This window comes from Pipistrellus kuhlii, unplaced genomic scaffold (genome assembly GCF_014108245.1).
Source record: "Pipistrellus kuhlii isolate mPipKuh1 unplaced genomic scaffold, mPipKuh1.p scaffold_m20_p_24, whole genome shotgun sequence".
In the NCBI taxonomy this organism is placed as follows: Eukaryota; Metazoa; Chordata; class Mammalia; order Chiroptera; family Vespertilionidae; genus Pipistrellus; species Pipistrellus kuhlii.
In genome coordinates this window covers 3,426,437-3,439,694 of record NW_023425523.1, presented here as the reverse complement: position 1 = coordinate 3,439,694, position 13,258 = coordinate 3,426,437, and the positions used below count along the sequence as shown (strand labels likewise).

The window sequence follows — 13,258 nt, the reverse complement described above, 5'->3', positions numbered from 1 at the left end:
GTGTCGGGGTTTCTTATCTTGGCGCCCTTGCTTCTAGCACCACGCCCACAAGCTCGTCCAAGGAAAAGGAAAAAACAAACAAAAAACAGAGCATGAAAGACACGTTACCAGATTTTCAACAACTAATCCTGAAGCACACACCAAAGCACACTTCCAGCGCTCATGTGGCCCATCAGGGCACCCGCCCCTCCTGTGCTGCCGGGACCAGGAGGGGAAAGCACGAAGCCCTCGCCCGGGGGCTGCCCGGGGGCTGCCCGGGACACCGCCTCGAAGGTGGGAAGTTGCGGGCGCCGGGCGGGAGGGGAGCCCCCGGCCCCGGGCTCGGGCCGGAGCCGGGAAGCGCTTCCAGCCGGAAGTGACGCGCCCTCGATCCCAGGCCGTCTCTTCCCAAACAAAAGGGATCCTGGGGCCCCAGGAGGAGCCTCAGTGACATTGGAGAAGCCCCGCCTCCGGCGGGCGCGGATTGGCGCCGGGGCCGGAGCGGCGCGGCGCTGATTGGCCCTGGCGAACGCCCAGCGCCCGCCTGGCGGCCGAGGGGCGGGGCCTCCGCGGGCTGTGGATGCGAGCGGGCGGCAGAGGCGGCGGCGGCGGCGGCGGCGGCTGGGAGTGGACCGAGGCGCCGGGGAAGGAAAGGTAGGAGCCGCTGGGGCTGGGGGCTCGGCGGAGGTTTGGGGGGCCGTGTTCCCCCGAGAAAGGTAAAGGTAGGACCTCCGCGATCCTCCCGCCAGCGCCCCAACTGCCACTGGCGCCCATCCCCGAGGGGGCGGGGCCGTCCCTCCACCTCCCGGTATTCCCCGAGGAGGCGGCTCCGCATCCTCCGGGGTCCTCGCCGCCAGTCCTTGTCCCCGCCAGCCCCGGCCCCGCAGGAGAGGCTCCCCTCCGGACACCCCTCACGGAGGGGCCCCCTCCGACCGGCGCCTCAGCCTTTGGGGGGAGGGCGCACGGGTCCCCCATTCTCCAGGCTGCCGCCCCCTCCCTCCCAGCTTGTCCCCCCGGAGGCCGGACACCCCTCCCTACACCTGCCCCTGCCCGCTAACGTGGCACCGGAGCTGCTTTCTTTCATCCATAAGAAGAAGAATGAAAAAAAAAAAAAATCAGTGTTTTCTAAAGAAAGAGGGATGGGTCGAAGCAACAATCAGAGACCCGGACCCAGCAGCCAGCTCCACGGAGGAGGCGGCCTTCCCCTCGGTTCTCCCCATCCCGCGCGCGCCGACCCTCCGTCCCCCTCCCGGAGCCCCGGGAGGAAGGGGAAACGGTGACTCTCCACCCCCACATCCCCTTTGTGCCTTCCCTCTTTCTGGAGGGAGAACCCAACTTCTGAGGTCTTTTTTTTTTTTTTTCTTTTTTTTTTAGGTCTGGGTTGCGTTTCATGTTTGCTTCCCAGCCCGTTTCTCCCCCTGGAAATCTGGTGGGAAGCCGTCCTTTCCGTTTCACGGGGAGGCGGGCGGGCTGGGTGTCTGCGGAGCCGGCCCCGCGTGGGGAGGAGGCGGCGTGTATTGTCTGCCTGTCAATGGGCCAGAGCGGGCTCCCCAAGGAGGCCTGTGTGGAGTAGCACATCCGGAGCGATAGATGCGGGAGGAGGGTCTCCCCGGGTCCAGGCCGGGCTGGTGTGTGGCTCAGGGAGCCTGCCCTTCACCTTGAAGGGATGGTGCTGCTGAAACAAAAGGCAGGAAGTGTTTGGAGACATTCAGGTTTTGTCGTCGAGGTTTATGATTGAGCTGGTCCCGTGGCCTTTGGTGACTCCTAGAAGCCCCTCTCTGACGGTGGGTTTTCCCCTCCAGGTGGAAAAGGGGTACACAAAAGATGCTACTGTTTTTTACAAGTCCAGTAGCACCTACCCAAATGTAGGGGATGAAAAGGAAGAGCACGTTGTAAGTCTCAGAAAGAAGGACGATGGACACGTGGCTAACGCCAGCCATTGTCATGCGTGCGTGACCCCCAGACAGAGTCTATCCTGTGCTCCTGAAGGCTTTGTCAGGATGACCTTCATCTCAGCAGGTGCAAAACATGGGTGGTTTTGGCCTCATGTGAACGCCCTGGAATCCCCAGTAGTCATCTATTGCTCGCACTTCCATATATAAAAATTCGCCATATTTTGGGGTTATTTCTTCTGCTTTCAGTCCCCAGTCCATCTTACGGCTGCCGCCTCTAGCTCACGCTACCAGCAAGGAGATGCAAGCAGCTGGAGCGGCAGAGGGTGGTTAGAGAGGCCGTCCTGTACCTTCCTGATTAAACTTTCTAAAAGTGGACTTCCTGGAGGTAATTACTTTTGAATAGTTAGGTTCCAGGTTTTCAGAGCCACTCTCGGTGATGGCTTCCAGATCGCCAATAAAAAAACACAAAGAAGAAACTGTGTGGAGGGTCTGTCTCGCCGGCGAACACAGTGTGTGCTGTAGAGGAGGGTAAGCCGGGGGCCCCAGCAAGAGCAGCAGGAGAAAAACTAAAAGCAGAACAGGAAATCCCAAAAAGGTAGATCTTATTCCATGAGCAGAGAACAGAAAATAAACTAAGGTAAGAGACTCAGGAAACCAAAGTAGCGGTGATTGTCAGGGCCTCAGTGAGCAGAGAGGAAAAAGCAAACCACGCAAGACCACTTGGATACACGTTTGAGTCTTGGAAATTTTCAACGCTTATTTGGTCGTAGTAGATGAAGAAAAGCAACGCATGTCTAATCTGTCTCATTAATTTATAAATTCTTGGAGCAGGTAGTAGTATGTGTGTGTGTGTGTGTGTGTGTGTGTGTGTGAGGGTGTGTGTGTGTGGTCTTTGTAGCTCTCACAGTGCCTGCTATATAGTTTGATTTAGTGAGTGTTAAACTTAGTTTGAAGCTATCCCCTTAGGGTAGTCTAGAAAGCTCGTGTACTGATGAGATATGGCACATCTTGTTAGTATAGGGGTGTCGAACTCAATCAGAGAAGGGGCCAAAATCTAAAATCCAGCCTAAATCACGGGCTGAATGGTTTACTGAACAGTCATAAACTGTCATTGTGATAGAAACGCAGCGGAGTGCAGTGATGACAGCGCGGTGCGGGCCACATTGCAAGGCCTGGCGGGACAGATTTGGCCCGCGGGCCTTGTGTTTGACACATGTGTGTTAGTATAAACAATCCGCTTTTTGTCTTGGTTGAACTTTATTTTCCTTATCTGATGTCTTCTGAAACCTCCAGTATCTTAACTCTCCAGTACTGAATTTCCTATAAGAAAATAACTGCTGGTGAGATACATAATGTTGCTGTGATGAAATCTGAACCAGAAATATTAATGTCCTCAATGCTAGTCCTTTTAGGATTTGATTCCCCTAAGAACTTGACCCCAAAGGAATGAAGGGAATGCAGGAGGACACACTAGGAACTGATGGCTGATTTTTATTTAAGAATGGCTTCTGAGTGTTTGATTTCCACAACTTACTGATCTACTTTGGGGTGTTTCTGTTTCTTTGTTTGTTTTTGTTTCTAAAGGATTTTTAATTGATCTTATGCTTTTCTGAACTCGCACAAAATAAGGGAACAAGGGCACAAACTATTGGGTCCCGAGCGGAGTCCTCAGACTGATATGGTTAAGGTGACCAGACGTCCCGCTTTTGGCGGGACAGTCCCGATTTTTAACAATTTGTCCCGCTTCCCTTGGCGTTTTAAAAAAGGTCCGATTTTTAAAATTGCCAAAAGCGGGACATCTGGTGACCTTAATCACGGTGCATAAAGCACCAGTCCTCAGTGGGTTTGTATGTTGGCACATTGTTTGCAGAGCTGCCCGTGAGCTAGCAGAAGGGGACTGGAATTCTTGTCTTCTCTGAGTGGAACAGAACCGGGCTCCTAGGGGCTCATTGAAACGGCGCTGGTGGCATGAGATGAGAAGCAGAGATTTCTTTCCGTTGGAAATTGGTCCAGTCTGTGGGGTGACCCTAGGAATGGCTCGTTAGCCTATTTCTAAAGACCTTTTTTTTCTTCTCTTTTCTTTTCCTGGGTGTTTGCTGCCAACATCTTCTGTGAGATGTAAGGGCTTTTCAATGGTAATTCTGATTAAAAGTGATTTTTGCCTTTTGAAGATAATCCCCCCAGGCATCCCAAAGTAAGGCGCAATCATTAGAACAACCAAAACCTGAGAGAGGAAACCACCCTGGAGGAGATAGGCGTGGAGGTGGGGGGAGGGAACCAGGCTGCCAGGAGGCCCTGATGTCAAGAATGCGGTAGATGGTGCCTCCTGCCAAGTGTTTCCCAACTGTGTTTCAGGTAAAAGCCGGAGCTCCCCATGCAAAGGCGTCCTTTGCTGCCAAAGGAATCCTATCTGGCTTCTGGACCCACTCAGAACGTAATCCTTAACTGTTACTATCGTGACCGAGTCTAAAGACTATAATCCCTAATTGTTCCGGGGTTCAATAGAAACCAGAACGATGGAGCACAGGATGAGGGGATTTACGGACAAAAAAGCCTCCTGACCCTGCACCTGGGGCCTCTGCTTAGACTGAGCCTTTGTGGAAAGCAGCTGGGGAGGCTCGGCCAGGTGTGTCTGGGCCTGCTCTCCTTAGAACAGGAGAGCCAGGCGGGGGAGAGGGGACGGGGAAGAAATGGGGATGAGTTTTCTCAACAAGAGATAAGAACTGTCTATATTAGCGGTCACCAACCGGTGGTCCGTGAGGTCCGAAAGGTTGGCAACCACTGATATATATATATATGCCATATATATATATATATTAGCATATTAGCATATTAGCCATATATATATTAGCATATTATATATATATATAATATGCTAATATATATGGCTAATATGCTAATATGCTAATATATATATGGCATATATATATATATATATATCAATATCAGTGGTTATTAGCCATATATATATATATATATATAGATAGATAGATATGGCTAATATGCTAATTTTCCGTCCCACTGGTAGCTATGACACTCACAGACTACAGGGGGCAGACATTCAACACAGGAGCTGCTGAGCGGCAGTTCTCGGGTGATGCACCCTGAAACCAGAGAGGAGGGACCTGATTCCTCGTGGGGCCACACGATTTCACCTCTGGCCGTGGGTGATGTTGGTGCTGGGGCACTGTCAGCCCGAATCTGGTTTACTGCACACTGTGTTTACATTCCACACCCTGTATGACAGCAACTTTGCAGGGTGCCCTCTCACACTCCGGACCCCTCAGGGGATGTTGGAGAGCCTGCTTCAGCCCGATCCCCACAGGCCAGGCCGAGGGACCCCACCTGCCGGAAGGACCCTGCTCACTCTGAAGAGACTCTTCTAGCCACGGCACCACCCCAGGTGCAGCCGGCTGGGGAGGGACCATGGGAGGTCGGCTCCAGGGCGTGTCTGGCCCATCTTGCCCAGTCCTGCCCTGCTGGCCGCCTTCTAATTAATTTCCTCTCAGTGTGCACAAATCTGTGCGCCGGGTCACTAGTGAGTTACAAAGGAGAGAAAAGACAGTAGCCGGCCAGTGAAGCTGTAGGAAAAGAGAAGCGCTGAGCGGTTTTGTAGTGGGAAGAGGGCCTTTTGGTTTCTGCTCAGTCCTTTCCGATGCAGCAGGTCGTAGAGGAGCGAGAACAGAACCAGTCTGGATCTTAACGGGTTTGATATTTGAGGGCACAGAAATGATCTGGTCTGTTTGGACACTGGCTTCTTCCTGTCCCTTCTGATCTTAAGTGGAAGGCACTTCCGAAGACTTCTCCATTCCTAAACCTTTCCCCTTCACCACACTCACCCTTAACACATTCCTCCTGGCGTCTGCCTACTTCCCATTCAGCATGCCTCACACCAGTCATCACTTCCCCGCTACGACCAGTTCCTGTTCTTACATCCCTGTTTTTGCTAATGGCATCATCCTTTAGTCACCCAGTCTTAAAACCTCAGCTGCCCTGGGACAATTCCCCCTCCTGCCTCCTTAAATGGAGCCAGGACCAAGTTCCTGTAAATACTTTATAAAATCTCTTGCATCAGTCTTTCTTTTTTTTTTTTTTTTTTTTTAAATATATTTTATTGATTTTTGTACAGAGAGGAAGGGAGAGAGATAGAGAGTTAGAAACATCAATGAGAGAGTCATTGATCAGCTGCCTCTTGCACACCCCCTACTGGGGATATGCCCGCAACCAAGGTACATGCCCTTGACCGGAATCGAACCCGGGGCCCTTCAGTCCCCAAGCCGACGCTCTATCCATTGAGCCAAACCGGTCCCGGCCTTGCATCAGTCTTTCTTGCTGCCACGTCTTAGTTCTCTCATTTTTCCTCAGATCTCTCCTGGGAAAATCCCTTCCCAGCTGCCCCTTCTGCTTCCAGTTTGCCCTCAATCCGCTGTGGGCTTGAAGCTTTAACGTTCCTAAAACTGTTTTCACTGTGACCGTCACCTGGTTAAACATGTTGAGTCACATCTCACTTCCTACAAGATAAAGCCCAGGTTCGATGGCTGTCACCCAAGGTGCCTCCCCGGACATTTCCCAGCCCGCATTTTCTGAGTACCCCCCACCCCCAACCAGAGGCTGCCCGGTGCTAAGTGTGACCAAGGTGAATAGGGTAGAGTTTTTCTAGAAGAGCAGTCACGTGAGACAGAAGGCAGATGTGTAAACAGATGAGTTGATGGAATAGAATGCAATAACTGCTCCTGGGTTATGAATATAGATACGTACCTATCATGTATGTGACTAGAGGTATGGACCTAAGCATTTGACATAATGTAAAAAACAGCTGGGACATTTTTAGAAAACCCATTTCTCAGCCATTACAAGTTAAAACTGTGACGATGAAAAGCCGTAAAAATTCAGGGAAGCAACGGCGTGCTTCGCACCTATCTGCCAAAGTCACCAAAAGCCCGGCTGGCAGAGGAAAGCCTTGCTTTGTGCCGATTCCGCCGGCCCAGGCAGTGTGGTGCGGGTGCCCGAGCCTCCTTCCCAGGAGCTGGCCAGGCCTCTGTCCTGGAGCTGTTAGATCAGGAGTCCGTTTCCTTTTATTTCTAAATTCGACACACGCCTGCTAGAAAAGGACGCATTGGAAAAGAGAAACCCATCCTCTTCGGAGAGGAAGCCCAGTATAGGCGCTCCAGGACGAGAATGAGAAGACTGGCCAGTCGCTAACCATTTGGTACCCTGTGAGAGTATGAATTGTTATCCCCGTTTTAGAGACGGAGAACCTAAAGCCCAGAGGGTAAGTGGATCGACAGGCCACGATGAACCTGGCCTGTCCCACACCGAAGTCCACGCACTCTCCGCCGGACATGCCTCCCGGGAGTCCCTGTCCCTGCAGAACCTCGGAGCAGAAACAATCGCTAGGTCTGTTGTGGGTCATTTTCAACTGATGCCAAGTGGTTAACTTTTTTTTTTTTTTTTTTTTAATCAGTGATCTGGTTTAGAAGACAAATTGTAAAAAGCAAAACAGCATCATCGGTTATATTTCTGTTCGAGGCTCTGGTGAGGGTTTTGGCAGTTCGGGGAGTCAGGTTAGGGGCCCCGCCCTGACACAGATGCTTGGTTGTCCATGTGTGTCCTCCGTGCCGGACACTCTGCCTCATCCGGTTTGAAATCCTGATGGAGTCGATCACTTCGTCCTGCAATAACGTTTGGAGGGTTTTTCATATTCCAGGCTGTCTCTTGAATTGCGGCCCATGAATCGTTTTACTGGAAATAAAATTAATCCACGTGTTACTGTTCTCTCCTTGTGGTGCTTTACAAGTCACCATGGCATTATATCAGGAAAGCAAAGATTTAGGGGAATGATGGACAAACAGATGACACAGTCTGATCTATTTCAGTGAAGTCACATTGTAATTTTATGTAAACTAAAAGCCAGCTGACAAGTATACTTGAAATGGTTCATACTTCTGGTAATTTTCTGATGCTCAAAGACTTATCTTTTTTATGTTAATGAAAAAATGCATTAACATAAAAATCATTATTCACTCTCATTAACAGGCATTCCAGTAGCTTGCTTAATGTAGTTCTTCTGGTTTGGTCTTGTCTCAGGTGAGAACAGTTGAAGGGTGTAAACAGATATCCAGGCAGACAGACCTGTTTTTACGAGCCTGTGCTACTTTTTGGGGGAGATGTTTGAATGTTTGTGGGCATGAGGCCACTTCCTCCTTTCCGTCAATCTGATATAAATCCTGCTGGCAGCATGGGGACCCGGAAAGAAACAGAGGTACACACACAGCAGGAAAGAGAGACATCACACCCACACAGAGCGACACCAGAGATGTGTGTGTTCCAGCAGCTAAACAACAAAAACCTGATACCCATCATGGTGTCCCAAAAAGTGGGTTAGTCTGGATCTTCAAAAGACGTGAGTGCTAGACCTAGTTTTACTATTTCGCCGTAATCTCCGGAAAAGTCACTTCACTCTGGCTTCAGTTTTCACCTGTGAACAGACAGTGCCGGACTAGTCTCCCAGCTCTGTGAATCACACGTGGGCCCCGGTTTTTCCTCTACGCCCTTCCCAAGGCTGATAAAATGAGATCAGATTGAACAGACGTTTCCCAGGAGCGGGGTTAGTAAGGAAGCCTCTGGAGTCAAATTACTGAGGTTCGAATCCCGTTCCCATCATTTACCAGAAGCAAGTTAGTCTTAATGCCTTGGTTTCCCAGCTGTAAAATGGGTGATGATGAAGAATTCCTATGTCAGTTACATGCATTATAGCATCTCTCACCCAAGGTGGTTGTGAGGATTGAATTGATACATGTCAAGTACTTAGAACACTACCTAGAATATGTTAACATTTATTTAGTTAAATAACTCTGTATTTTTCATTATTACTATTACTGCTTAAATTCTTAGAAAACTGTGCTATAAACTCGGAGGTGGTGGTGATTAATGTTGATAAGCTCAATTATATTGTTAGTAATGCCTATATGTTTCCCAACCTTCTCTCATGATGAGAATCACCTGTGTTTTAACAACTCCACCAGGTGATTCTCATCATGAGAGAAGGTTGGGAAACACTGGCCTATACTAAGCATAAATTCAGAAAATCTGGTATCCTGGAATCTGCTTTGAGAGTACAGTACTGTGTATTTGAACAGACTACTGCAGGTATTTTCAGTGCTAACCTTACGGACTATTGGCCTCATCACAGAGCGGGTTTCTGGGGGCCTACTATTGCAGCGTGGGTGCAAAAAGCAGACTGAGCAGACAAAGCAGGGCCTTCTGCAAAACCTGCTATGGCACTCCCCAAGGGCAAGCCTGGGATCTGGTGCTCTGAGCGCTTTAGAAGTTGTAAATGATCAGGACGCTGTCTGTGTTTGGCCGCTGCCATAACGAAGCACCGCAGACGGGGTGGCTGAAACCACAGAAATTAATTATCTCACAGTCCGGAGCCTCCAAGTCCAGAAGCAGCCTGTCAGCAGGATTGTTGCTTCCTAGGTTTCTCCCCTTGGCTTGTGGGTAGCTGTGTTCTTTCTGTCTTCACGTGTCCTTTCCTTGTCTCGTGTCTGTATCCACATTTTCTCATAAAGGCACCAGTCTTTTTAGGGCCCACCTAATGACCTCATTTCAACCTGACTCTTTCAAGGCCCTGTCTCCCCAGCCAGTCACATTCTGAGGTCCTGGGGCTTAGGACTGCAGCATAGGAATTTGGGGAGGGAGGACACAGTTCAGCCCAGGACGTATGTTATAACATGTAGACTCATGAAGACCCAAATAGTCCAGTAATATCTTTTACCTTCAACTGAAAGAAGGTTAATTTGACATTTGTAGTAAAAGCTTACATTGCTTTGTATTGTAGAAGTCAGTAAAACTCGATTCGATTTTTTACGGTGGTTTTAGACCTTTGTAAATAATAATAGCAAAAACAGCTCCTTTAGGAAGTGCACAAAAGACCTGCTTTCTTGATCAGAAAATTAATTTTTGGCAGTACTTTGACATATTTTTTTACCTCCAGGCTAATCCTAAAATGCCAAAAGTGGGATGAGAGGTACAGTTTAGAATGTTGTCATTCTTTTACCCCCAAATACATAAATAACCCTTCTGAAAAACTGGAAAGCCAGATGGTGGAGAAACTTAAGTCTTTTGAGATAGTCAAGAGAACATGTCAACACCTTCCCTCCTCAGATGGCATGTTGTTTTGAATTCATTCTTTAAAACAGTGGTGCATTTTTGTCCATATTTAGATTTAGTATTTATAAATGTGACAGGTTTTTGTTTTTTTTTTTAATTTCATGTAGCTCTGGCCAGTGTGGCTCAGTTGATGGAGCATCATCCTTTTCGCTGAAAGATTGCAATTAATTCCTGGTGAGAGCATATACTCAGGTTGTAGGTTTGATCCTGGTTGGGTGCAAGCAGTAGGTAACGGATCAATGTTTCTCTCTCTCTCTCCCTCTCCCTCTCTCAACTCAATAAAAAAAAATTTTTTTTTAATTCATATATCCTGGATTTCTAAGGAAGTACAGTATCCAGTGGAAAGCTCTCAGAAACACTCGTTTTGTATGTTAATGTTGGCTCTTTGAATTTTAAGAATTAACTGGCCTCCATTATTTTGGTTTTGCTTCTAAGTATACGAAAGAGTCTTTACTTTTAGTATCTTATCACTGATACTAAAAACTTATTGAATGGCTTGAATGTCAGTCAGTTGTAGCTCAAGTATAAATCTCTTAAATTTGATGTCTGAGCATATTTATATAAAGAAGTGATTTTTATCCAGTTTTGCAAGAGTGATCTGGTTAAAACAACTGATTTGTTTTTATACTAACCAAGTTGAGTGTATATATATATTTTTCTTAAGGTATTTCTATCTAAGATTTATTGAAAAATATTATTTTTCCTCTTTCGTGTCTCAAGTAACCCTCCACTTAGAAAGAAATAAAACCTTTAGTTCTACGTGAAAACATAACACACCCAGATACTACATAGACAAACATCTTACTGTACTCCACCCTGCCCTGCCCTGCCCTCTGCTTACATAGCTATAGAGGCTGTTCGGGTGTTTCTTTTTCTGCCACCCAGTCTCTATGTGGTAAAAAGGCAACAGAGCCTGCTGTCCCATCGAATTAATTCAGAGTTCCCGAGCAAAGCTGGGACTTCCTCCAGAAAAAGGCACAAGCAGGACCAGAATGAGTGGAGCCCGGTGCCATCCAGAAAGGGCCCAAGGTCAGAATCAAATGAACAGAGCCGAGCCACAGCCTACTGCCGTGGCCAGGTGCCAAGGGGGCTCCGGGAGGCTGGCTCCACCCCCTTACTCTGTGGCTGTGGGCCCGTGGAAGTTGGTGTAGAAAAGACGTGCTCACCCTAACCAGTGTGGCTCAGTGGACAGAGCCTCGGCCTGTAGACTGAAGGGTCCCAAGTTCAATTCCGGTCAAGGGCATGTACCTTGGTTGCGGGCACATCCCCAGTGGCGAGTGTGCAGGAGGCAGCTGATGGATGTTTCTCTCTCATCCATGTTTCTAACTCTCTATCCCTCTTCCTCTCCCTCTCCCTTCCTCTCTGTAAAAAAAATCAATAAAAAATATTTAAAAAGAAAAAAGAAAGAAAAGACATGCTCTCTGTTGTTGGCCCTGACTTGGGTGGGAAGTAAGTAGCATGTGAATAGACCAAATGTTTGAAATCACATATTGATAACAAAAATGTTTCATCCTTAGCCCATAAATAGGCAAATTTTCCAGAGTATTAAAATAGATATAACTTGGTCTTTTTTAATTATATATTTATGTATTTTTGTCATCAGGAAAACCATGAAGCTTAACATAGCTACAGTTAGCTGTGTCCCAGTGTATAATAATGGACCCAGACAACTTGTCCACAAGTGGTCTCTATTTCACATTGATCGACGGGAGCATTCCTTGGACAGAAATATCTGTGGCTCATCTCGTAGGAAAGGGAAAGTCTGGCCTCGGGTTCTGAGGGAAGGAATGAGTTGAGCATCTGGTGGGAATGACCTTGTCTTTCAGAGCTGCTTAATGGATGACAGTGACAAGTAACAGCTCATTTGGAAAATGAGTGCAGAACGAGTCTGTGCGCTGCGACACGGCATGCCAAAAAGCCGCCCGTGTTCCTGATGGTGACTGCGGAGTTCGAAACGGCCTTTCTCTCAAAACCCCGGGCCACATAACTTATAAATTGGGCGGAAATGTGGGGTACGGCTTTTTAGTGGTCTGCCTACATGATGGCTCTATGCTTGTTCCTGACTGCACAGCACACTCCGCTCCTAAATGGAGAGACCCATAATTAATTAGGTTAACGGCTGATTCCTGGTTAAAGACACGAGCATTTTTGGCTGTGTTATGCCTCCAACATTGTCCCTATTTGACCGTCATGTTTTGGCAACTCAAATAGGTGTCAGGCCTGGTGCCTACCGATACAAGACAAGATGATGTTTCATCAAGTAAAATGTTAGACCTGTCATTTTTTAAAGTCTGCTGGGTCCAATCCACTGTTAGGACAGTAAAACACATTTCGTATGTAGTTTGACATTAAATATTTGAACATCAATGGGTGAGCGATCGGCCTTACAAAGTCCAGATGGGGACAGGTTGGTTGATTTGTGTTTTGACTGGCAGGAGCTGAGGGGATGAGAATTCTCCTCTCACGAATTGGGCAATTTGAAAAATTCAGTTCTATTTCTTTTTCTTTGTTCGCTGTGCCTAAGTCATGGTGACTCGAGCAAATAGGCTTTTGTCCGTTCAAGGAGAGTCAGTCTCTTGTAGAGACATGCGGACATCAGTCCTTGAAATGGCACTGGACACCTTAAAGTGAAAGAGGTTCTGAAAGCCCTCACCTTCCCCAATTACAACTGCGCACGGAAGCCAGATCCCTGCTCCTTGTCCCGTATTACTCAGCCTCAGCTCGGAGAAGTGGCTCTTTTCCTCTTTGCTGTTTGAATCCACCTACAGCTGCCGGCCTCATCATCTTAATGACACCGTTGACATTCATGAGATTTAGAAATTGTTTATAGAGTGGTCACTTAGGCAATAAATTTCTTATTATCTTGCAGCGTTGGACACTTTTTCACCATGTTGACGGCATTTTAAATATATTCGTCAGTTTTCCCAAATCTTAACTGAAGAAAACTTTAAGAGTTTCTACTTGAGGACTGAAGTGTGACTGCCAATTATCAGGTCAGTATCACCACCATCATCCCCCACCCCTGCCTTACCCTCATCCCTACCCCCACCCTCAGCAATCTCCCTGCCATCCTAAAACATAAGGCAGTTTGACTCTCTTCATTTATATTTCATGCAAAAATGTATTGCAGTGTCTTGTGTATTGAGATGACGTTCAAATGACTAGAAAAGCCAAGAGCTGCTAAGTTTTAATATTTATAAAGAAAGGTTATC

At 47.7% G+C, this 13,258-nt stretch overlaps 2 protein-coding genes across 3 annotated transcripts in view; one reads left to right on the top strand and one right to left on the bottom strand.

Annotated features, from left to right (window-relative positions):
- The first annotated feature begins 512 nt into the window (after positions 1 to 512).
- CTTNBP2NL (CTTNBP2 N-terminal like) overlaps positions 513 to 13,258 on the top strand; it is a 37,886-nt gene continuing 25,140 nt past the window's right edge. Inside the window, exons 1-2 of one of the 2 annotated variants that reach the window (XM_045586877.1) lie at positions 513 to 633; positions 12,916 to 13,039. The gene's annotated coding sequence lies outside the window, so the exon portion shown is untranslated. Of the gene's footprint in view, positions 634 to 12,915; positions 13,041 to 13,258 lie in introns of both variants that reach the window. The other variant, XM_045586876.1, reaches the window with a different exon arrangement.
- Positions 7,573 to 13,258, bottom strand: part of ST7L (suppression of tumorigenicity 7 like) — a 125,044-nt gene continuing 119,358 nt past the window's right edge. The window contains exon 17 of the mRNA XM_036453229.2: positions 7,573 to 8,101. Within this exon, the coding sequence (XP_036309122.1) occupies positions 8,085 to 8,101 (17 nt within the window). The 3' untranslated portion in view covers positions 7,573 to 8,084. The remainder of the gene's footprint in view (positions 8,102 to 13,258) is intronic.